This window comes from Blastocystis sp. subtype 4 (genome assembly GCF_000743755.1).
Source record: "Blastocystis sp. subtype 4 strain WR1 chromosome Unknown seqid_0134, whole genome shotgun sequence".
Lineage (NCBI taxonomy): Eukaryota > Bigyra > Opalinata > Blastocystidae > Blastocystis > Blastocystis sp. subtype 4.
Window position 1 is genome coordinate 2,828 of NW_014569413.1, and position 25,229 is coordinate 28,056.

Sequence of the window (25,229 nt, forward strand, 5' to 3'; positions counted from 1 at the left end):
ATGACTACACCAACTCGTGTTCATCGGTTATCTGATGAGGAAAAGCGAATTCTTGACTTTTATAGCCAATCTCCCGGTCACTCCGGGAAATCCTCTGTTTCTTCATCTCCATCTCGTATTAGCCAGTCACCAACACGTTCTCTCCAACGAGAGATTTATGATAAGGCTAATGAGTTCAAACAACAGGGAAATTCACTCTATGAGAAGAAGGATTATGAAGGAGCCTTAGAGAAGTACACACTAGCAATGGGTTACGTTCCATCCGATCCTATTCTGTTTAGCAATCGTGCTGCTTGTTTGTTAAGTATGGGTAAGCCACACCGTGCATTGAAGGATTCATTGCGTGTGATTCAGTTGAATCCTTCCTTTCCACGAGGATACATGCGATGTGGTAAGTGTTATATGTTGATTGGTGAGTTGGCTAAGTAACCTCTGAATGTGTTTGTGAGAAATAGAGCACGAGAAATGTATACTCAGGGTTTGGAAATCTGTCAAAGACAACCAAAAGAACGAGAGAGATCTAATGAATGCTTGAAACAAGTGAATGAAGTGGATTCTAGAAATGATAAGTCATTTATAGATCAAGGATATGGAAAACCGATTAAGCTCACTTCCAGCCACACCTACCTCAATTCAAGAGGTTCAAACGATCATTCGAACTCTCTTGTCAATCAAAGATCACTGTACAAATTGGCGTGATTTGTATCTCCGTCTCATTCATTCATATCTTCTTATTCACGATCTAAACAGTGCTTCAATCGTTCTTTCCCGTGTAATGCCCAATTTACTTTCAGCACTCACTCACTCATCATCTTCTTCCAATTATCCCTTCATGATTGCTGCTTGGGATGCAGAGAAACTCGATCTCTTCAATAATGATGTTTCTGCTGTTGATGTTCAACTCATTGCCCTCTGGCAACAATTATTTGTCATGCAATGTCTCCCTGAACGTGCTGTTGCCTTGTGGGAACTATGTTTGAAAGAACCACGGTTTCGAGATTGGCGAACAGCAGATGAATTAGTAAAACCATTCGAATTTCTGTCATCATGGATCGTATGACATTCATTCTAAATTACACTTTAGCATGAACACGAGAGTGCTCTTGGGAGTTTCAGACAACATGATTACAATTCATGTCTTCTTCATAACTCCCGATGTATCGATTTGTGTTCTCAATTTGCCTCTCAACATGGTGACTCCACAGTCGAAGTCATATCAGTGCATCATCATCGCTTCTCATCATGTCTTGAGAATATTGTCTGTGATAACATCCTTGCCGATTGTTACTTACTGGGAGCCCGTTGCTTCTTTCGCTGTGAGCGATACAATGAAGTGATTGTAGAATGTGACAAGGCATTGAATCTGAATGGAACTCTTTATGAAGTGATCAAGAAACGAGGAGAAGCCTATTGCTTGCTGCATTTGTATGAGAAGGTATAGATTGAAGACAATAATAAGGTTTAGGGTCTAGCCGATTTTCGGGCGTATTTGACGTATCAGCCAAATGACCGTAAGATTGTGGATGCCTATTCATATTACTATAAGAAATCGTATTTCTATCAACATATTCTGATAAGTAGAGAGAAATCGCGTGAGAAAGAACAATCTGTTCACAAAGAATCTCCTTTCAATTCCTTTTTCTCTTTCTCGCAGCCTCAGTCATGGTCTGCTTCCTCTTCAGAATACCGGGGTATGAATCGATCCTACAGTGAAGCAAAATCGGAGCAACATGAATCTCCATTCAAATCAAAACGAGCTAAGGACACTACATTTCCTCAAACTCGACTGCCAACTGTATCCTCACGAATTATACCAGATAGTGTGAATTTTGTTTTATCTTCACTTATAGACTATTATACACTACTAGAAGTATCTGTTACAGCTTCTGATAAGGAGATTCGTAAATCCTTTCTCCGACTAGCCTTATTGTATCATCCTGATAAAAATCCCGATCAGAAAGCACAGGTATTAGAAAATAGCTGCTACTATTCGTAGGAACGCTTTTTGAGAATCAAAGAAGCCTATGAAACTTTAATTGATCCTGTGAAACGGAGGAAGTATGATGTAAGTTTTTGAGTCTCACATTAAGTGAGTTTGTACTCTTCATTGTTTGTTTGAGATTAATGACTTTCTTTATGTGTTCAAGATGCTTCAGTGACTACAAAGCCCTATTATCAGTTGATGAAACAAAAATGTGAAGTTGATGTCTGTTGTTCGGGATCCGCTTTTTCTGTCGATGACTGGACTGTAGAATGTTCAAATGGTCTGTTTCGGGCTTTTCTCTGACTATCAGCATACTCATTCTTTCCATACTTCTTTGTATTCCCGAATGGCCCATATCATTGTCGGAGGCATGTATTTGAATTCATGACATATGAGTTGAATTCGGATCCAATTCTACTTGTTTAGATGGAACGCTGTTCTACTAGTGGAAGATGGATTCCATATCCACGACATATAAATACAAGAGATATGATGACCATATCCATGATGATCAGAAGCATATCAGCATAGTATTTGGTAGTGAGGACATAGTTCTATCTTAGAACACTCTACTTATTCATACAATGTCATTTGTCTGGATATTTGCTACCATATCCAGAAGGAGCATGGAGCAGATGAAGACTTGAAGAAAGACAATGAATGAGTAATTGTATCTACATCTCATATGGTGAATTCAGCTCACGTTGACTTAAATAAATATGCGAGACAACACATGGTTATGATCCCACACATGATGACATTGTACTTTTCATAAATAAAGGTTTGTGTAAACTTTTCCTCATTTTTCCAATATACTACATACGGCTTTGAGAAGATAGATCCCTGTCTCCTTGAGATTGTTCATAGTTGCTCGAATATTACTCCCCATTGAAGGTTGATTTAATGCAGAATAGTGTACTTGTTGTATTGGTTGTCCACTCATCCTAAATCAATAGCAAAAAACAGTGATAATGAGACGAAGAAAAGTGATAACAAACATCCAGAAAATAGATTACAGCAATGTGATCAAAAGAAAATAGGATGGACATCACTCTTACGGATCGGCTTGGTACATAAAGGACATTTCCATTCACAGAAGGGTCTCTACATTTCATCACTGCTGTACTATATTACTCTGAATAGTTGTCTCATGCACTTTGCACAATAGATATGACCACACAAAGTACACACAGGACGAATTGGAGGATCTGTGCAAATTGGACAGCAGTAGGTAGATCTTATTATTAGAGTCATTCAGTTTATCCTACTGGTCACTTCTTGCCTTTGTTACAAGACTCTGCCTATCAACATGTTCATCTTCATCGGGTTCATCCAAAATCGTTACAATTTGGTCCTCTGAAGGCGGCTCATCACTTTCATCCATTTCCATTTCATCCATCTCCATTTCATCCATCTCCATTTCATCCATTTCGCTATACTCTTCATCATCTTCTTCATCAACTGAACTATCTATCGATAGATCGAGATTATGAGTAGATAAATACTCGGCAATATCCTCAGGCGAAAGAGGGCTTGTTGCTGGCCACTGGGTACTCATTATCCATGGGTCTACATAGGAGTAATCTATGGAGAATAAACATAAACACTCAATACCTTGCGGAATCATCTCTTCGACTATTAAGGCAATATGATCTGGAATAGCAAATTGCAACGGTCTGCTATGAGAAATCTCCCTGTTTCCATCTTCTGCTTCACTTTCACTATTATCGTCTGCGAGGTCAATAATTTCCACTTCTTCTCTCCTGTTATGGTTTTCCCCATATGCCCGTGTAGAAGAAGGAGATACTTGAGAAGTCCTTTCCAATGGTCTTTCATGCTGTCTCATTATACTGGAAGTATCCGGCCGTACATTTTCAATATCTACAGGATGTTTACGTGTTGTAGAATGATGATTTACATTAGGCAATGGTTCTCCTTCATTTTGATCACTACTCGGATCTCCAGCAGGACACATAATAGCTTCCCGAAAATTAAGGAAGAATCGCTTCAATGAAAGAAACAATTGACAAACAAGGTATCTTGAACATTAAAAATAATGCAATACTGTTAGTGAAATAATCTTGCACGGATGCTACACATTACTTCTAACTCCTTGTTTCACTTTTCGAGAGCAGCTCTGTCTATAAAAGAAATCGTTGATGAAAAAGGTTCTGTTGCTTTTATCCTAGTCACTTGATCCCAGATTCGTAACACACATTTCTGAACCACTACAGAATTTGCGTATATTCCTTTCACAAGTAGGGAAAGACCTTCCTATAGTTGTAAGGCCAACCAAGTCTGTACATCAAACTTATACAAAGCATTGATAAAATGTAATACATTTGAGTTATCTCGTGTTAGTAATTCCAATGCTGAATAAGTAGCTTCCAACTCTATCTTCGTAACCAATCTTATTTCCTACCTTGAATGCTCCATTTCTCTTTCCATTTCAATAAAAGGACACTATCATAGATTGTCTGTACACTGATTCCTTCCTTCTCAAATCGAGCTGATAATCCTTCATTGCTAGAAGTGGTAGAAGAGAGTTTAGATCGTTGCATTCGATAGCAATACTCCAAATATGGGAATTGTTTCGACTCTTTTAATCGTTGTACTCGATTCTCATAAACAGTAAAACGTAATGTGTCGATATGAGGATCCTGAACAATGAGAGATACAATACACTACGAGAAAGATTTAATAAATGACATACCTCCAAATACAGTTGGATGCGATTGAAGAGCTGAAGCTCATTGTGAGTCTCTAATCGCCACTAGTATTTAGTCGAGTAATTAGGTATACTGTAGTAATTAGGCGGTAATCTTCATCAACTAGCCGAGATTCTGATATTAGTTCTTGCTACATGAAACACATGATCAACGTATACCGGAACTCGGGATGAGACAAACATGGATTTCTTATCAATCATATAACATAAGTCAAAAATAGATGGAAAATCGAGAACAGATCCAATACATGTTGAGGCAATGAAGAACATATCGGTTTGAGTTGATAATACAAGGTCTTTCATTGAAATGGGATCTGAAATGAGAAGAATATGATGATAAATGTCGTGAATGAAAGGAGCCATCAGATTGGCAAGAATGAGAACAAGGTTTTGTAACTATGAATCAATAAGGATCCTAATGAATACTGTTTCCATCGATAGGAGTTGAGATACAAGAATAACTTTGTATCCAGAAAAGATGGCATCTTTCTATCAATATCTCTTTCTATCCTACCAAATATCACAAAGAGATCTCTTTCAAAAATCGAGACTAACTGTGAAACATCTGATTCATAGGGAAATGTCATCGAAGTAGAACCAATAAGTTGGGAGTAATAGAATGGGATCTTCATTTTTGGAAGCCATTCCACATTGATTTGCATTCGATAGCTATCTACGAGTGAGAGGAAGAAATCACACTGACCGAGTGTTGAGTATTTTGGGAAAAACGAATAGGAAAGTTGACGGACACTTGTGAGAATCTCTGCTGCTGGTTGTAAAGTGATCGGAAGGTTAGCTTCATTGAGCATGACATAGAGACGACGAGCAACACTGCCACTTTGGACACTCAGTATTCTGAGTAAGAAAAACTCGACTGCCGAAAATGTGTAGATGGAACTGCTAACGATTCCAATCATTCCATCTCCTTTCGATTTCTTTGAATGAACAATTCACCGAAACAATACATAATCAAACGAAACACCTATTCCATAATAGACTTTGGAGAACATTGGAATGACACCTTTTGCTGTATTCAATTGCATACGATCGTGATAAAGGAGCTGAATCTTCTTATATGCAAGAACAAAGTCATTTAACAGAGTTGAACTCCAGAATTGGAGAAGCAGAGATTCCCTGAAAATTATTCCTCTTTTACATTTTCACCTTTCTGATATTGCGATTACTGCTGTCTTTGATGATTCACAACATCTCCAATCCGAATTTGGGTTAATCGAACATTGCCAAAGAATCTTATCTTGACACCCATTTTCTAGAATCAATTCCACAAGTGATTAGCACCTGTTGATAACATACCAATATGAATCGAAGCATTGTATAGAAAAGCAATAACTGGAAGAAATGAGTTGTTTGACTAAATTCAATAAGTATAGACATGATTACAATCATTTCACTGTGAGCATCACCTTTCTTCTTTCGTTCGACAAGTGCATCAAATAGAGGAGTCTTTATTTCAACGTTATTAATAGACGACTCAGTTGTTTTCGATACTACAAAACGAATAAACTAATTTCACAAGAATATCAATTCTATTACCGTTGATCGCTTTTTCACTCCATGAGGAAAGACAACTGATGGCAAATCTTGTGTCAATAGAGATAAACATTCTTTTGGATAGATTGACTGTAATTTACCGCCAATCTTTGGCTCATCTGTTACAATAAAAGCACATTCAACAAACTTCATCTTGCAAACAGAGATCTAGGGATTCCCGTTCGTCTCATAATTGTCCTGCTTTCTGGATTCCAGAACCCAGTTTGATTTGGATCACTACTTAATAACTTCAATTCGAAGTTAGAGACTTATTTCATAGTTCCTTCATCATCTATAATTGCCACTGTGGCCATGGAACATTTCTCTCTACCTCCTTTACCCCCTAAAGGCATAAGTGAAAACTATGTTAACAGTATTTTACATCGAATTGAATCAGCATTATCTGTACAAGAAGATGTAGGTTTTGTTTGGTCATACTGACAATCGTAGAGAATTGTGATAAGGGATAACGTATCTCTTGAGAGAGCTATCTCGCATCCCCTTTCTATTAGTAAATCCTTTTGGTTTGGTAACTTCCCTCCTTATATGGGTGCACTTGCTCAAAAGGTGATAGAAGATAGGCAGTCTCCTCTTGCTTCTCTTCTATCAGATTCAGTTGTTTCCAAATTGTGGAATCAGTCAATTAGTTTCATACTGTAGTCAGTCAGAGTCAGGAAGAATTAACCATGTTACAGCGATGATCTGTACTCTTGCTGAAGGGGAGTTGCATGACGAAGATGCTTTCTTTCTCTTCTATGTCCTGTTTCTTGTGTTCGTTAATATGGATACGTTCAGAGACAATTACATTTACTATCGTATTTTATGAATCCTGAATTGAGTTGTAGCGCGAAAACCAAAGTTGAACTTCCAAACTCTCCTCGATGCTGATTTTCTTCCTCTTGATCATCCGATGCGTCAATTGCTATCCAAACTAAATGAAATTAGCAAATCGTATGAAGATCATTTTGAGGAACAAAACACAATGGATTGGGATATAATTTTCTCTTCTCTTCTAACTCGAATCACAGCGTTTTTCCTCTCTACATTTGTGATCTGTAGTATGGCCATTTACTGTTCGTCCAAGCAGCATCCATCCCCTTCAATTGGTATTTCAGATTCTTCTATTGTCCTTCAACTCATCTTCTTAAGTCTTCAAACCGTATTCCAAATAGATTTGATCATATTCAGGTTACTCAGGACCAGAAGCGAGGTACTCGAACTCCCTTCAATCTCGTATATATCTATTGTCTCCTCACCCTTCTTTCTGTGAATATTCCTCGTTGTTCTGGATTGGATGTAGGAAAGATTGATGAAGAAGCTCTCTTTCGCCTCACTGTAGCAACAGACTAGACATCTTACTAATAGAAGCCGAAAGATGGATCATTCTTGCGTCATGTATTATTCGTCACCAGCCAACTCCTTTATGGCACACTTCCTGATGGATTCTATCCAGAAAAAGCGGCAACAAATGAATCAAAAATCACTTCTCAAGTTCGATGTGCATGTATTGGATTGTGGGAATCATGTTTTCCGTTCTTTTTCAAATCAAATAATATGTTTGATTCATTGGAGGCATTTCTGCGTGTTGAGAATGACATGATTCAAACGAGTTCTTATCCATTCTGGTTAAATCTTCTAATCAACCGTGCTTCACGATACATTTCACAGTCTTTAGGAGTCTTATTGCGTTATGATGTGAAAGATATCATGAGAACACGATCTGATGGTGATAGTGGAACAGGGACTCCTATCAGTGATGATCAGGCTAAAGGAATCACCCGTTTTCTTTTGAAGCAACATGATCATCGTTGCATTTATGTGATTGTGACACTGGGATATTATTACTAGATTCAGGAACTACTAATGCGGATGGCTTCCTATTTACAAACGAATCTAGAAATAGTGTTTGATCATGGGATTCAAGAAGGGGAAATACATTGTCAGATTCGACGTCAAGCCTTCAGTCAATGTGGAATAGTCTACAGTGAACGAGGCCGTTATCATCGATCTGAAGAACGAGATATGATGAAACGTCATTTGTTTCTTGATATTTATGTGATTACTGATGAATTGAATGAGTGATAGCGGATTATGCTTGCGGGATATCGAGAGAGTCTTCAGATGATCACAGGCACTCAGCGACCTCTCCGAATTGATGCCAATCCACAAATTGGTATTCAGTATACAAAGGAGCTCACAGTAGTAATACCTCATGCAGAGAATGGTCTCTTAACATCTTGTTCTATCTGGTCTGAAGAGGTTTGTATCATTGTCTGGAGTCATCACTAGCCAATCTCTCCTACAGATGGTCTAATCCATTTTCATCTCTCCATTCATCGAAAATATCCCACAGATGATCTTGATTTACACTTTGGATTTGCTCCCAACACGAATGTACAGTTTACTGAAGCACAAGACGTTTATGAGTTCAACGTACAGACGAATCGTTTCTATCACTCAGGTACTCCTCTCTCTTTGCCCATAAATACATTCTGTAACTGTTATTTTGATGAAGAGACGATGAATTGTGATATATTTGTTGATTTGATGGCTGGATACTTTTGGGTGATGAATGATCGAAATGAGATTGTGAACTATGTGCTTGATTCGGTACCACATACTTCAATGTTCTTTGGTCTAACTTGTTCCTTCCAGAACCTTGATCATATCACTCTTCAAGTAGTCACATCGAAAGTAATCAATCCAGAGAATACGGCACAGTACATCACAGTTATGACACATCATCTCTGTCAGATATTACGACAAGAGCGAATGACCTATCGATCATTTAGTGAAGTTGTATCTGATCGGAATGAGTTACAAGTTCGTATGTATGGAAAGAAAGCTCGTTATATCATTTGCTTCTATTGTATCCTCTCTCTTATTCGGATAGCAAAGTGTTCCGTTTTACCTCTACCAATGACTCTAACGGAGGAACTCCTAAGAGACTATTCTGAGCGACAACATATTTGTGATGTGTATCCTGCGCTATTCAAGGAGAATTTAGGTATTCATAATGAATTGAAGTGATGAATAGAACAGTTTGTGAGTGGCCATTATATTGTGAAGTGTTGTCATGAAGTAGCCTCTAAAGCCCGTCCATCACTAACACATAATTTATCGTTGATAGTTCTTCAAATCCTCAAAGAGACAGTGATTGTTGAGACGAATAATGGTGATGTCTTTAAAGGCAGATTCTGCTCAGATTACCTTCAGCTGATGTCTAAGAAGCTTTCTTGTATGTTGATTCTTATGCGCTCTGGTTGTGGTCTGCGTGGAGGATTCTTTGGTTTCTGTTCTCATCAACTCCTTGCTATCATTGATCTCGTTCTTGTTAATAGACGGACGTTGGGTTTGCAAGGATTACGATCACCTACTTTATTCTTGGATTGTGTTAGTGGTGCTGTGAGTACTTGTATGGCAAACCAGCTTAGTTGTTCTCAACATCTACCCTCGATTCTTCGGAAGGAAGGGATGGATATTGTTATGAGTCCACTCTTCCGAAATGGATTACAGATGGAGTATAAGAAGCGAATTGCTGCTGATATTTTGAGTGCAGATTATCATATGGCAGAAATCGTACCTATTTGTGTAGATCAATCTGCTCCGGAAGTTTCAAATCGAACTGTGAAGGCTATAATGAAGAGCACGATGGACACTACCATTCTGGCTTGTGGGTTGCAGTTGGAAATGGACTTGGACACTCTTAAGCCAACTAGCAGTTCTATAACAATCAGTAGTATTGATAACTTTGTAACTTCGGAAGCAAATCCAATAGATGAAGCCATGTTCAAAGTGATAAAAATGCCCCGATTATTGTCATCTCGGAATCCAAATCATGCCACTATATATTCATTTTATCATCTTTTCCTTCTTCTTCTGAGTTATCATTCCAATACCCCCATTACAAGCGAAACCTCTTCCTGTCAAATCAATAATGAGATATCATTCATAGTTATTATGGAACCACTATACGCTCATGCAAATCATCTTCTCCAATGGTTGAATGATAGACGTGTTCGGTCTGAGAAGAGCTGGGATGATTTGAGTGCAATGAAGGATGGATTGGCAAAACTTCTTCTATATGTGGAACCATCAGGAATGTCACCTGAAGCAGTGAGTTGTGTACAGAATGGGAATGATTGATAATTATAGGAATTGCATTCAGTAATTGAAAAAGATGTTGATATGGAGAATATATGGGTTTGGTTGGTTATCATGGATCGAATAAGCATTCATCGTTTATATTCTGTTCATTCGATTCGACAGAAGTATTATGAGAGTATGATTGATAGCTCTGGATTCTGTGGAATGAATCCAGTCATTGACTTGATTGCTAGTGAGGATGGAGATGAGATAGGGCCAGTGAAAAGTGGTTGTTTGATTGATTTGTTTGGAAGTTGTGTAGTTGGAATTCTAAAACAGAAATGGGTACAAAGGAATCCCCATTTCTTCCTTTCATGTATGGATTTAGTTGTGAGAACAGCTGTTCCATCAATTCTGGTGGAATCGGTCCTTCAGTATTTAACAACCTGCAAGACTCAACAAACAGAGAGTCCAAGCCAATGGACAACCACTTTCTTTCCTTCTTTGATTCTATCTCATCTTGTAATGGCTCTCTCTCAAGGATCTGAAGAGTCTCTTCAACAAGCTGTTGTTAGTCAGGCTATTTCACGTTCACTGGAAATGGTAACAACAGACCCATCCTTAATTACCATGGAGTTGGATATTGTGTGTCAAATCCTTCTTTCTTTCCAATCATTGAAGTTCCAAGAAGAATGGTTAGAGAATCTTTTAGTGATTCAGAGTCACTTGAACCAGTGGACTGAATCTTGTTTGTTGTTAGGTGTAATGCAACTCCTTGTTGAGTTGTGTGATGATTATCAAATCAGGTGAGTGAAGAGAAGAGTAATGAGATGTAGTGAAAAACAATTATTCCAAATGATTGATCAGAGCGTTGCAAGTGTACGACCCTTACATGAACATACAATCGAAGAAGAAAGAGAGGGAGGGGATCGAAAGACATCTGAGTAAGAGAGAAATTGAAAATGAATGATAGATTGAAACGACTTCGCGAGAAGCATCAGTCAACTATGTTTCAAGTGATTCGAGCAATGATGGTATTCAATACTGAATGGATTGAGATATAGCGACGAGATTCCTTGTTACCTTGTGTTGATTCATTGCTCCAGAAACTATTTGCTCAACGAGACTCTTTGCATTTGCTTCAACTAATGCCACTCTGGCCTATTTCATTCTGGAAATCCAATGTATTGTGTGGTCTATTGGATGATATACGACTAAGTGAAGATACCTGGAATGCATGTCTTTCATTCACACTTGAGATCATGCAGATGAAGACTGAACCTGATCTACTCTGTCGACTTCTTCAATTCATTATCATGCTCTTTTTGGTTAGTTCTTTCGCTACTTCTCACTCCTAGACAGCAGATGCAACAGTGATACCATATTCCTTCTATCATGCTGAATGCTCTCCTCACACTCAACAGATTCTGAAACAGTTGGTTGCTGGTTGTGTATTGTTTCCATTTGCTTCTTCTGATCCATCCAATGCTTCTGATAACCAGCTATCTAATTCTGATGAATTCATTCTCACTGAACATCAGGAGGATTGGTCAATTTTACAAGGAGTGAAATCCAGACTATTGGTTCTTGTTCCGTTGTATCCAGAGCCTCATAGCCAGCTTGTGGAATCCTTAACAATGATTGAAGATATCTGTGTTACTGAGGGCAAATGGTACTACGAGGTCTCAGGTCATCCTCCGTTTGCTTGTGGCTTCATTGATGGTACTTATCCACTGGATAGGAAAACTCCTCTGAATCATCCTAGTCGTCACAAGTGGTTATGGTTAGCAGATTCACTTCAAGGTGTGGCTGATCGTATTGTTCCAGATGTTAATGATGCTCAAATCCATTGTGGCGAATATGTGACTGTATTGTGTCAGATTGATTGTACAAAGGGTGAGATTGCTTTTCGTATGAAGACGGAGTATCGATGGACAGTAGTGGCTACTAATCTTGTTACAACATCTTGTTTCATTCCTGTTGTAGCTGGGGAATCAATTAATGATTTGAAGATTGATATTGAGTTGATGAAGACTCCTCCGAATGAATGTCAATGGGTCAAGAATGCAATGTCTTCTCGAATCAGGAAGGTTATTTCGCCTTCACCAAAGAAGAAGAAAACGGAATCAGATCGGACTCAGTACTTATGTATGCAACTTCTTCGTACGCTTCTTACACGATGGAAAGCGTCACTGAATCTTACAACTGTTATCTCTCTTACGGATCAAATCAACGAGGAGTGGATTCTTCCAATTGTTCTGGATATTCTTAACGATCCAGAGATCTCACCACATGTCCTCTTCCAACAGATTCTGGCTCTTCAATCCTCCTCAATGTATCTGTGGAAGAAGTTGCGTGATCTCATTCTTCTGGAACTATGGAAGGAAAGTCAACGACCTCAAAGTCGTGTGGATATTATCGTGAAGTGTCTAAAGGAACTCACTCCTGAGTGGTGTAGGTGAATATGTACTGAATGATGTGTAGTTCAATATATCTCGGAATCCCCGCGGAATCATCTTATAGGATATCTCCTCCAAAGTCTTCAATACTCCATATATCCTCAGTTGAGTTCCTTATTTAGTGAGACTCTTGCAAAGGTATGCAAAGGTTGTTCGCAGAGTGATTCATCTCCCAACTTCTCTCTTGCTGAGTTTATCTCAATTGAGCCTATTGTAATTCGTGGATTGCAAGGAATTGAAACACTTCGATTAGAAGAACCAAGTGATTATGTGGTGGTAAGCTTGAATGATTAGACTGAGAATTAGAATCGGATTGCTGATTCTCTCTTATTGTGTCACTACAATGACCAACTCTTTCATTCATCCTTTGTTGCACGTCTTCTCTCGTCTCCTTCTGCTTCTTCTGTACCTGGAAGATCACCTCTGGGGTACAGTCTATTGGAATATGGAGCTGGAATCACTTTCACACTTCATATTGCTCGTGTCTCAGAGAGGTATCTGATTTCGTTATTACCTCAACTTCGCAATGAGTTCATTTCGAAAGTCGTTGATGGTTCTTTAGAAGGAGTTATGTCAGCATGTGTGTTAACTCTGGGTCCTAGTGCTTTCCCTCAAGAGGATGAAGTGGAAGGAGTTTTGAAAGTACGTGGTGGACTCAGTTATCGGTGTTCTTGTCAATGGAAGGATGTGATGCACGAAGGTTCATTCCGACTGGTTCTCCATCAGGATGAGAAGCCTCTCATTGATACAGCTACATACACAGACTCAATTGCATCAGAATTCACAGGTACCATTCTTCCTGAACATTACACTCTCTCATTGGTTTCAGAGATCCAGAGAGACAGTGGTTGTGAAATCAGACAAGTGATGTGTGGTCGACCGTACCAAATGCAACCTCTGGATCATGTTTTCTCTTCTCCTTTTGTGGTAGGATATGAAATGTTCAGTAATTCATAGCAATCAACACCTATTGGTGAGAGGATTGACACAAGTGCATGTTATGAGAATGAGGAATTATCCGTAAGTGAGAGTGTATGTGATGGGTGTTTATATCTCTCTGTTACTGAAAGATGTGTTGGAGAAGGTTCTCATTCTCTTATTCTCCAAGGTATGAATTGTCAGAGTGTTTCAGTTTCAGATACAAATGATGCTTCAGTGATATATGGTCCAGTACTTGGTATCAATACGAAGCCTAGTGGTCTTCATATTATTTATGGTGATATTTCTCAAGCTAATGATAACTTCGGTATTATTCTTGATATTCCTCGCTCATCATTCCGTGTGATTTGTGATACCACTCGTATTGGACATGAGTACATCGAGGATTATGGGGATTCTCTCAAACAGCATATAAAAATTCGAAATATGCCTTCTCTTACTGCCTCATTGAATGTGAGTCCTTCATCTCAACTGTATCTCGAGGATAATGGATGCTACCTGAGAGAGATTCCGTCTTTAGAAACAATGACCGAATTAAGCGCTATTTCTGACGTTGCTTTTGCTTATCTGGAGAATAAACCACTTCCTTCATGGTTCCTTCATGAAGCTTATCAACGTACTCAACACTGGGTAGGGAATAGAATGGTCTCTCATCAGTAGGCTTCTTTTGGATATGAGTTCCTTCGTACACGTATTCCAGGCCTCTTAGTTGAAGTAAGCAAGGATCCGCAACGTATGACAAGCCGATATCCATCCTTATCTCCTGGGAGAATTATCAATTCCCCGTATTCATCGGGTAAGCTTCGTCTAGTAGGTATGAATGGATGTGCGTGGTATGTTCCTGTGACTGACAATCCATATGAAAGTGGTCGAGAGGAGTATGGTATGGCCTGGATGATGCCTTCATCTTGGATATATGCAGAATCTTCAAATTCTTCATTCAATCGAACACTGTTCTTTGAAATTCAGTGGTCTGTATCTGAAGAGGAGTTTCACAAGGAGTTGCAACGAGATGATCGTTTGTTACTTCATTCATTGTTGGTAAAAGAGATTGACCATTCATGTCGATCTTCAGGGCAGTTGGTCTGGAATATTAGTCCGTATTGTGTCCGACGTAATCTCATGAATCGATTCTCTCTCTCAGACATGTTATTTTACGCTCATATCGGGTTTATTTTGACTCTCAATCTCTCTCTTCTTCGTTTCATTCCTTATATTGCTCTTGGTACAAAATCTACCAGTCTGAAATTGTTGCTAACATCTCTCCAACCTTATCTCCTGGCTACTACCAAAGATCTCATTGCATCATTGCGAATTGACGAGATACGGACTCCTGTTTCATTACGGAATGATTTATCTCTGTTTCCAATTGAGATCAAGACCTATCAATTCAATCGACTTGCTGCTCGCAAGGAACGCCTATTAACTCTTCCAGAGGGACCAGAACGACTTAATGCATCCATCTTAGGGGCTGTAACCAAACTCCTTCTGGCATTGCCTCCAGAAGTACTTCGGATTGGATACATTCATCCTACACACGGAGGTCAACGTAGAGCTTTCCATGTTCAGTTCGTTGGTGAAGGAGGTATTGATAATGGTGGTTTGTATCGTGAATTATTCAGTACAGTGATGCAAGAACTTCATGACTTAAGCCTCTTCTCATACCTTACATACACTCCTAATCATATTCAAGTGAATGCTGATAGTGGTCGAGACGACTATCTCTTGAACCCAAATCTGAATGAGGACTCTCTGCTGGTATTCAAAGGATTAGGTCGAGTTGTAGGGACAGCTCTTATGTCAGGATTTCAACTGGATTTCTTCTTATCACTCTGTATCTGGAAGATGACGGTGAGAGAATCATTATCACTGGAGGATCTGGAATATGTTGATGTAGCAAGATGGAGACGGTATCAACAGATTCTGCAGTGTGATGTGAGTATGAGGAGAATGAATGATGAATAGCAAACAACATTTGATGATGAGTATTCGACTTTATTTTGGACAGAGATAGATTTCGCGGGGAATATGTGTAATCATCCTGATCATAGTTCCTTCTCGAGAGTGTTGTATGAGCAACGACAAGAATATGTGGAATGGTGTATTAAAGCAGTCTTTGCTCGATTCGAAGGACCTGTATCAGCATTCCGAGAGGGTTTATCTGATGTGTTTGATGGTTGTGAGAGTGGCTATTTGGGAGGTCGAGATTTGATGGAGATGGTTGTAGGAGTTGGGGACATCGATGTACAGGAATTGCAAAAGATGACACAATATGAAGGGTTTGAATCAGATGATCAAGTAATTGTGTGGTTTTGGGAGATATTAACCGAAATGACGGTGTCGCAACGGATTTCCTTCTTACAGTTTGCAACAGCACGATCACGATTGCCTACGTTTGCACATCAATCACAACTTACAGTAGTCGATAAATGAGTCGTTAATATGTAGTTCAAGTTGATGCGTCATTATGATCAAGGAACGCCCGATATCTTCTTCCCAATTGCGCATACATGTTTTAACGGTTTGGAACTACCGAATTATTCTTCTAAGGAGGTGATGAAGGCAAAAATCTTATGGGCCATCGAGAATACGACATCAATAGATGGAGATAAAATAGAGCGTGTTGATATCGTGTGGAATTGATGTATCATACTAGAATTTGTTTGTTAGTGTAATTAAATGGATTCGTCAACGAAAAAACAAGACGGAGGTGGTGAAACGACCCTGAATATGACGTTCGATGTTGCAAAAGATGAAAAGGATGAGCATTAGGACTTTTCGCCTCTCTTTGCGAATTGGGTAAGTAATATCCTGGGAATCAAGTTATCGAGCAACCTTTCATCAGAATTACAAGATGGGAATGTAATAGCTTCTGATCTTTAAGGATATAGATTTTGGTTCAGCTAATACATGCAACATGTCCATTTCTATGTCTCCTTCATAATGATGATAAAAGTAGGATCGATGATACGGATGAAGGGACTTAGACAGTGTTCGTTCTGTTGAATGCAATTTTGAATTAATCAACCTGGCTCAAAGTAAACTGGGGATTAAAGAGGAGTACTACATCAAATCCTACTACTTTAGTAACTACAATGTAGCAATTAACTCTTGGGCAAACTCTAGATGAGTCCAGCAATCACGTCATTATCAATATTGATAAGTCGAATAATGGAAGTGGTAGATGAAAAGATCCTACAGTTACCAGTATATTTCAAAACTTTGAGTGTGTCTGAATGTAGCATCATCATATCTAGTTCAAAAGACTGTAAGTTCCATTGATTCCCTGGAAAATGTGAGTACAGTTAGCAGTTTCCATGACATTGACGAAAGCAGTGGAAGTTCACGGTATCTTTCCTCTCGAATAACAAATTATGATCACAACACTATTGGTTATTTGGAAGAACCATCATCTCAAGTAACAATTGAAGCAAATCCTATTTCAGATGATATGTTTAAGAAAGGTCCTATTGATGAGGTATTAAGTGAAATGGAGAAGGAAAAGCAACAGGCACTCTCAGTTAAAGACGATTTATTAACACTACTAATGTATCGAATCTTTGGTCATGCAACCGAAGGAACTGGAGAATCACAGGAAGAAGCGGATGATGTGGACGACGAGTTGAATACCGAGAATTATCACCCAAATGCCGAGAATACAGCCGCTTTGCTGCGCATGTTTGATCGACTTCTCTCAGAAGGAGAGACAGAAGACGGTGTAAATCCTGCCGATAATGACTTGTTAAAATCCTATCTAATAGATAAGATTCGAAGTCTTGAAGGAGATGAATCCGAGGAAGGTTTGGAGGAGAATTCATTGGATGGCGATAAAACTGAAGTGAATCCAGATGATGTTATTGAAGCAGATCGAAAAGGGTTCTTGTCTTTGGTAAAGTTACTTGGATACATTCCGAATAATGACCCGGATGTATGTGGAGATGTAGATCCAAAAGAAAGATCGACAGAAAGTGAGAGCAATCGACAGAAAGTAGAGGGTACAAGATAATGGGAGATGTGTCACTTAGGTATGAAAATGATTCTTCAATATATGACAGACAGCTTAGAAGAAAGTAAGCCAAAGTGATATGGTTTGATTCTCTGTTTGTGATATATATGTATCCCTTATAGGCTTCATTATGATCAGTAACAATCTGTTGTTTCAGTAGGGAATGAATAAGAATTAGTAGGGATACAGATCTCTATTCAACATAGTGACTATTTGTTTAAGATTGTATTAATTGGTGATTCTGGAGTGGGAAAATCTAGTTTGCTTCTTCGGTTTGCAGTAATTGTTTATCGTCTCTGTTATCTAGGATGGAGCGTTTACAGATAGTTTCATCAGTACCATCGGAGTGGACTTTGTAATTAGTTTTCCAGACTTATCACTCCTAGCGCTTTCGCACAGTAGAAGTACTCGATAAGACTGTTAAACTTCAAATTGTAAGAACTCAACAATACTATTGATTGTAGTGGGATACAGCTGGACAAGAACGCTTTCGAACAATCACCAGTGCTTACTACCGAGGAGCTGATGGAATTTTCATTGTCTACGATGTAACAGATAAGGTTTCGATGAGTTATTTATATCAAATACAGACATCCTTTGACAACACAGCTGAGTGGTTGAAAGAAGTAAGAAAGTATACTACAGGTGATATCCGAATCTGTCTAATCGGAAACAAGAATGATCTTCAGGCTTCAAAAGAAATAACTACACAAGCTGGACAAGTATCGATATTAATTCGAAATATGAATGTAGAAACTAGCAAGTGAAATTGGTGCAACGTTCATTGAAACATCTGCGAAAGAAGCAAGTAATGTGGAACAAGCTTTTCAGAATATGGCAAGTGAACTAGTGAAGCGAGAGTAGGGATAGTAGATAGGCTTAACAAGAAGACAGGAAAAGCGTGCGAAGGCAATGAGAGAAGAGAAGACAAAATCTCAGGATGATTCCCCAGTCTCACTTAAATCGTCTTTCCTCTCTTTTGGAAGAGATATCAATTGCTGCTTGTAGTTTGCATGTTTTTTGAACCACTATTAAGAGGGAGTTTCGTCCTTGAAGGAATGAGTAACTATGAATACTAAGATACAATCTAACTACTGAACGTTCATTTATCATGAAGTGTGATCCCTCATCTAAGGCAGTGTAAATTGTAGCGAATTCCTTGGATGTCTGTAAGAATGACCAATACTGAATTAGATCCAGCTAATTGACAACAGATTTCAAGGAACTCTGGATACTCCAGATGCTATCAATTCCCAATACATTATCATAAAGGAATTGGGTAAAGGGGCTTATGGCACTGTTTATTTAGCTGAGGATCGAAAGACCCATGGGAAGTAGGAGATATCATTCGGACTGATCTAAAGATATGCAGTGAAGCGGATTGATGATGTCTTCCGAACTAAAACGGATGCTAAGAGAACGTTACGAGAGATCACCATTCTACGTCAGTGCAATCACCCAAATATCGCGAAATTAGTGTACGGTTGTTCGATGTTTTCCATGATAGGAATGTGCTTCTACCACCCGATGAAGACAATTTCAGACAACTCTGGATTGTCCAGGTAAATTTCTAAGTTGTTCTTGAAGTAAAGGAGTATGGCGGTTGGGATCTTTCCAAAGTGATGAAGAGTTATAAAAGAATCGATGGTTGGTGCGATAAGCATGTGAAGAGTGTCGTCTATCAGATGCTTTGCGGCCTCCTATATATGCAAGTATCTATGAGTGGTTGGATGAAACCAGAGTGCAAATCTCGTCCATCGTGATTTGAAGCCATCCAACATTCTGGTTGACAATAAATGCAATGTGAAGATTATTGATTATGGCTTAGCTCGTCAAATGTGTCCCTCAACACGAAGAATTGCATTTAGTACTGTATTCATGATAGGAGAATTGAAGAGTAGATTGATGCAACTGATTCTTCTTGGGAACCCTCATCTGTGGGAACAGAACGACAGCTCACTCAGCATGTGGTCACTCGTTGGTACCGTGCTCCAGAACTGATTTTGATGCAATCTGATTATGGAGGTGCAATTGACGTGTGGTCTGTTGGATGCATAATGGTAAGATAGAAACACATCAATCAATGAAATAGGCAGAGTTGCTACAGACTCTTGAATCGTCCGTCACACGAATCAGGCCTTTGTTTCCAGGAACAACGTGTTATCCCTTAAGCACTGCTAAGAAGGATAAAAACAAGAAAGAATTATTTGAACGGGAATTTCAGTCTGAAACACATCAGTTAGAGAAGATCTTTGAAATCATAGGAACTCCAAGTATAGAGGATATTAAGTGCATGGAGAATGGTCCTATGAAAACGGTAATGAATGAGATTGGAGGTGAGGACTAGTTTCTGGAAAATCTGGATCCAATCAAACCTCAAGATCTGAAGGCAATTCTACCTTCAGCACCTGATGATGCAATAGATCTACTCAATGATATGCTTCAATTCAGTACGTTTGTTGACTCCCTGTAAGGTAGATCCAAGGAAGCGGATCACTGTGGAGAATGCTCTCCGTTCTCCTTTCTTTGACGATGTCCGAAATGATGAATATGAAACAGTGTCACAACAGAAAATGGTATTCCCATTTGAGCATGATCCCCGATGTGGTGATGCTAATGAAAAGAAGCGATTGCGACAACTGATATACAAAGAAGCTCTTATATTTTCGTGAGTTGTTGAGAAAGGAATCAACAATAGCAATTACAATCGGTCAAGGACTCGAGTTTCACCACCGCCACCACGTGTCCGCCCTCAACCAGCTACGCCATATGTTGTACCAAAGACAACCTTGCCTGCAGAGTGTAAGCATTGGTCGAGAGTAGTCACAAGTAGCAAGACAGTGTATTCAGCCAAAGCAGTGTTTGATTATGTAAAATGGTTCTTGCTATCTTGAACAGTTCGTTTGCTTTAGGTTTGTGAGAAACACAATCACTGTTCTAAAACTACAAATGCAACACACATGTCATTTTCATGACTAACTGAAACGTGGGATCTCTATTCGTCACACCTCATCATTTCCTGTACTAGGATCTTTTCCTTTTCTATTGCATCCTTTGCCTTTCCAACAAATTGGAGATGAATAGGGCTTCGAATCCCTGGTCGGGATGCCAGAACCTGAATCTCGTTAAACCGGATTCCTTGATATCCTAGAGCTTTATATGCTGCTTCTTTCACTGCCCATCTAGGAATAAGGAGAAAACAAGTCTTCATGCCTCGAGGATAAGAATTGTTCCTTCGGCTGTGTATACTTGTTATATTCTGCTATTTCAGCGGGAGAGAGAATCCGTTTTACAAAATGATCTCCAAAACGAGTTAACGTCTTTGCCACCCTTGATAATTGAACAAGATCAGTTCCTATTCCATATATCATAATTCAAACTGAATAGAACAAAAACAATGACAACTAAAACCTAAAATCTCTCAACTCTTCAGTGTATTTATCATAAAGAGATACTAAGGCAGAGTATAAGCCACGAGCTTCACATGACATTGAATCGGGATGTGTATTCTAGGTTAGTAGAAGGCAGTGATCCTCATACAATAATGTCAACAATCTGTTCTAATGAATAGAACTCTAATCCCCGACTTTCATACTGATCGACAGGTCCTTGTTGATAATCCTTCAGTACTTCGTCCTTTGATAGATTGATAAAGCAACAAAACAACTGGACTTGTCTTCCATGTGTTCGATTACTTCTACTGTTCAAACCAATCCAGAATGCCAACGCAATCACTCCGATACACTTCACTTTCACGATAGATACTATAGGGATATTCATCTCTTCAAAAATCTCGCGTTTCATACTGTTAAACAGTTCATCTCGAATCAAATGCTCCGACAAATCACAGTAGTCTCGAATTCCAATATTCTATAATGAATTCCACATATAAAAAAGACAGAAGGTTCGGGATGACCTCCAACACACGTCAAGCGACCCTGTGCCTCAGCAACATTATAGCTACGTTTCATCAGCACATGGTATCCATCTTTAAGAATGATTCCACTGATATTTCCAAGAGGATTGCCAAAGAAAGCATTCACATCACCAATAGTAGCTCCCTCTTCATAGAACACTTTCCACCTGGATCCGAGATTAGATCCAACATACGATTTGTAATCAGTAAGACCAAGTTGAATCCGAAACCGAGGTGACCGATTTTCATCATAAATAGATTTGAAATAGCGGAATTTTGATTGATTGAAGAGAAATGGTTTATCCTTTCGGATCTACACATCACAAACAGTGGATTCTCTCACCTGATTCCATTCTTCCTCAACAATTCGCTGAAGATCCTCTCGAAGAACCGTCTTGGATTGAAAATCCTCGTCCAAGTAGCATTCCACCTCTTCCTGATCGAGAAATGGTACTGTGATTAGAATGGAATATTCAAATGCTGAAGGGTCCAAAATAGTGGGCTTCATATCAAGAATGTGCATAAGAAACAGTAAAAGATAGATAAGCGTCTCGCACTTTAGTAAAAGAATTGTACTGGTCTACAAGAATGGAATACAATGCTCGAGTTTCAGGAACAAGTTGTTCAGGATGTGTATTCTAGGAGTCATAGCCAAGAACCGCTCCGACCATCAAATCAATAATTTCCTCAAAAGACAAAAAATTGATTCCCAGACTTTCATATTGATCAACTGGGCCCTTTTCATAATCCTGAATCACTTCCTCTTTCGTCAAGTTAGAGAAGCAACAAAATAGCTGAACTTCACGTCCGTGTGTTTTGTTGCATCTACATCAAATTAAGCACATATCTATACGCCATAACACCAATCATAAACATATCAGAGAGATTGGTGAGTGGAATATTACTCTCTTCAAACACCTCCCGTTGCATGCTGTAGAAGAGTTCATTGGTTATTGTCTCTGAATCCACTTTCGTAGCGTCTTCGTAGTCCGTGATCTTAATGCTCTTAGCGTTAACCATACAAAAGAAAGTTACAGAAGGCTCTGGATGGCCTCCAATACAAGTGAGCAAACCCTGACCTTCAGCCACTTTGTAGCTGCGGTTCAAAAGTACATGGTTTCCATCTCGTAAAACAACAGCACATTGATTCCCAAGAGGATTGGCAAAGAAAGCATTCACATCTCCAATCTTTCTTCCTTCATTGTAGAATACTTCCCATTTTGAACCTAGATTCGAACCCACATATGACTTGTAGTTGGTTAGTCCAAGTTCTATTCGGCAAGTCGTCCCTTCAAGAACTGAACGGAAGTAACGGAACTTAGATTGATTGAACAGAAATGGTTTGTCCTTGAGAATCTACAGAACAATTCAGAACCAAACTAACTTCAGTCCACTGTTCCTCGACAACCCGTTGTAAATCTTTTCGCTTCACAGTTTTTGAGCCAAATTCTTCTCGTATTACCGATACTACCTGATTTCGAGGAAGAAGCGGACATTGCAACAGTACAGAATAATCCGACTTCAGACTATCTCGAAACACTCGATTCATGCGAAACCAAGATTTCTCAAGAAACAAATTAATCAGTATTGGTTATCATTTATTTTCCATCTCATTCCTTTAAATTTCTTCCATAAAGGTAGACAATATCACTATTTGCATTACTCCATAGTTCTAGTCGCATGGCATACACTTCGATAAATGGACTATTAAACTTCAATTGTTTGACTGTATAAACTGTTATTAGGTGTATTGGTAGATGACATCACTTCGCAATTACGCAAAAGAGTACCATCTTGATATTCCAGAGAATGCAATGCATTCTGAAGTTGCAGATATAGTAAGCAAGTAAGTTTGGGAGATAGATTTGATGTGTTAGACACTTTATGAGTTTACCTATCGATGAGAATGAAGTAATGGTAAACTTCGTTTCCCGACTTGAAGAGGTAAGATGTAGTGGAAATGTGGTATTCAGATTCGAAAGAGTCGGCAAAATGGTACAGAAGGTTCCAATTCAGATCGTAGGAAAATCCGTCGACCAAAGAAAGTAGATTGCAAAGAGATGTTAACATGTAGTATGGTGAAGATGCTGATTATGGTTTGTCCAGTACAGGTAAAGATGTAGAAGAAGAATATGTCGATGATGCAAGTACTTCTACTCGCCAACACGAAACTCTCTACTGTTTCTGTCATCAAAAGGCAACAGAAGATATGATTTGCTGTGATGATGAGAACTGTCCATATAAATGGTTCCATTATAAATGCGTTGGGATTGATCCTTCTTGTATAACGGATGGATCGTGGTACTGTCCATTATGTAAAGAAAAACATCCGGATTCATTTGGTGTTTATTACTTATCAAAGAATTATGGAATTAATAACCGAATCTCATTTTGATCTTCACATTACTTTTTTAAAAGAAGCAAGATGATTAAGTAATATGGTATATGGATAGTAATAATATCAAGTGAAACCTTTAAGCTAGAGATGACAGACTACGAACAGCAAATGAATAAGGATGTTCGTACTGCGTTCACCAGTATAGTTAATATCTTGATTACAACTTAGAGAAAGTGCTGGCGACGGTCTGTTTGCAACTGATTCTCACAACGGTAATTGTGTGGGCGATTTGGTATAAATGAAGCAATCTATTCATATTTAGCAGTATCGAGTCCATTTTCCAACTATTTGTTACTTATTTTGCCCCTATCCTAATTATCAGTATTGTTGGTTCATTCGCAATTGCTTGTTGTGTAAACTGTATTCCATTCATGTTGAGAGTCATTACCTAGGTATTAAGGGTCACCCTCAGGACATCATCCTGATCACACTCTTTGTATTGTTTTTGTTTTCTTTTCACATAGACTATTTTTGAATCCATGGTCCTTGCAAGCTGTTGTATATTATTTGAGCCCAGTATTCTGATTTGTGCTTTTGGGATTACTGCCTTTGTGACAGTCTGTTTGACGGTATATGCCTTGGTAACAAAGACGGATTTCACTGGATACGGTCCATATCTCCTTGCTTTCCTCTTTATGTTGATTGGAATTGGTGCTTTAACGGCATTCGGTCTGTTCCCTATTAATGTATATGCTTATCTTGGAGTGAGTATTCATTTGTGTCCTAACGAATAGATTCTACTTTTCTCCTTCTATTTGATCTATGATGTGCAGAAGACAGTCGGAAGTGCAAAGTTCGAAGAGGAGTATTCTGTTGACATGTATGTCGTAGCTGCTCTGAACATGTATGTTCTCGTGAAGTAAGATGATTTGTAGCTATCTGGATATTCTTAATCTCTTTTTGTACATCCTTCAGATCTTAGCCAGTAGTAAGAAAGATTCTTGTGTTTTTTGTAAACAAGGCATTGCAGTTACTGTTCACTCTTCTCTCCATAAATGTTCTCTCTATCCAGATCCTTCATCATGTCCCGAAGTGAGTTCGTTTCCTTATCCTACACCATTAACCTGTCAAAGCAATTCAAATACAATGAACTTCTTTCCATAGTAAAAAGAACAACCACCTACTGCCATATAGATCACATGTTCCCAAGGCTCTATAAGAG

The 25,229-nt window shown here is 38.8% G+C and overlaps 8 protein-coding genes across 8 annotated transcripts; 6 read left to right on the plus strand and 2 right to left on the minus strand.

Annotated features, from left to right (window-relative positions):
- Window positions 1-1,697, plus strand: JH06_2227 (heat shock protein HSP; the record flags this gene model as incomplete). Its single annotated transcript, XM_014671798.1, has 6 exons — window positions 1-425; window positions 456-549; window positions 581-1,054; window positions 1,085-1,435; window positions 1,466-1,551; window positions 1,586-1,697. 6 exons carry the CDS (start codon window positions 1-3, stop codon window positions 1,695-1,697), a joined length of 1,542 nt encoding a protein of 513 aa, XP_014527284.1.
- Window positions 1,698-3,010: 1,313 nt separating this feature from the next.
- On the minus strand, window positions 3,011-3,542 carry JH06_2228 (E3 ubiquitin-protein ligase BRE1a; the record flags this gene model as incomplete). The annotated part of the gene is made up of 4 exons (XM_014671799.1): window positions 3,011-3,088; window positions 3,119-3,221; window positions 3,253-3,450; window positions 3,490-3,542. The coding sequence occupies 4 exons, from the start codon at window positions 3,540-3,542 to the stop codon at window positions 3,011-3,013; spliced, it is 432 nt and encodes a 143-aa protein (XP_014527285.1).
- An 8,444-nt stretch (window positions 3,543-11,986) lies between these two features.
- On the plus strand, window positions 11,987-16,390 carry JH06_2229 (putative E3 ubiquitin-protein ligase HERC1; the record flags this gene model as incomplete). The annotated part of the gene is made up of 10 exons (XM_014671800.1): window positions 11,987-12,807; window positions 12,834-12,912; window positions 12,947-13,084; window positions 13,115-13,735; window positions 13,766-13,916; window positions 13,947-14,377; window positions 14,408-14,480; window positions 14,562-15,682; window positions 15,734-16,165; window positions 16,196-16,390. The coding sequence occupies 10 exons, from the start codon at window positions 11,987-11,989 to the stop codon at window positions 16,388-16,390; spliced, it is 4,062 nt and encodes a 1,353-aa protein (XP_014527286.1).
- A 1,526-nt stretch (window positions 16,391-17,916) lies between these two features.
- Window positions 17,917-18,697, plus strand: JH06_2230 (GTP-binding protein; the record flags this gene model as incomplete). Its single annotated transcript, XM_014671801.1, is given in 7 exon segments — window positions 17,917-17,930; window positions 17,960-18,032; window positions 18,061-18,108; window positions 18,140-18,187; window positions 18,218-18,475; window positions 18,507-18,613; window positions 18,631-18,697. The coding sequence occupies 7 exon segments, from the start codon at window positions 17,917-17,919 to the stop codon at window positions 18,695-18,697; spliced, it is 615 nt and encodes a 204-aa protein (XP_014527287.1).
- A 219-nt stretch (window positions 18,698-18,916) lies between these two features.
- Window positions 18,917-20,425, plus strand: JH06_2231 (mitogen-activated protein kinase; the record flags this gene model as incomplete). The annotated part of the gene is made up of 9 exons (XM_014671802.1): window positions 18,917-18,922; window positions 18,948-19,087; window positions 19,118-19,231; window positions 19,261-19,315; window positions 19,346-19,465; window positions 19,494-19,625; window positions 19,655-19,813; window positions 19,846-20,056; window positions 20,205-20,425. The coding sequence occupies 9 exons, from the start codon at window positions 18,917-18,919 to the stop codon at window positions 20,423-20,425; spliced, it is 1,158 nt and encodes a 385-aa protein (XP_014527288.1).
- Window positions 20,426-20,682: 257 nt separating this feature from the next.
- JH06_2232 (nucleoside diphosphate) lies at window positions 20,683-23,218 on the minus strand (the record flags this gene model as incomplete). Its single annotated transcript, XM_014671803.1, has 11 exons — window positions 20,683-20,728; window positions 20,762-20,935; window positions 21,003-21,083; window positions 21,165-21,262; window positions 21,294-21,623; window positions 21,653-21,982; window positions 22,013-22,171; window positions 22,200-22,307; window positions 22,338-22,494; window positions 22,523-23,025; window positions 23,054-23,218. The coding sequence occupies 11 exons, from the start codon at window positions 23,216-23,218 to the stop codon at window positions 20,683-20,685; spliced, it is 2,151 nt and encodes a 716-aa protein (XP_014527289.1).
- Window positions 23,219-23,426: 208 nt separating this feature from the next.
- JH06_2233 (hypothetical protein) lies at window positions 23,427-23,792 on the plus strand (the record flags this gene model as incomplete). Its single annotated transcript, XM_014671804.1, is given in 3 exon segments — window positions 23,427-23,515; window positions 23,547-23,613; window positions 23,625-23,792. 3 exon segments carry the CDS (start codon window positions 23,427-23,429, stop codon window positions 23,790-23,792), a joined length of 324 nt encoding a protein of 107 aa, XP_014527290.1.
- A 754-nt stretch (window positions 23,793-24,546) lies between these two features.
- On the plus strand, window positions 24,547-24,960 carry JH06_2234 (FAS apoptotic inhibitory; the record flags this gene model as incomplete). Its single annotated transcript, XM_014671805.1, has 3 exons — window positions 24,547-24,771; window positions 24,802-24,885; window positions 24,943-24,960. 3 exons carry the CDS (start codon window positions 24,547-24,549, stop codon window positions 24,958-24,960), a joined length of 327 nt encoding a protein of 108 aa, XP_014527291.1.
- Window positions 24,961-25,229: the final 269 nt, after the last annotated feature.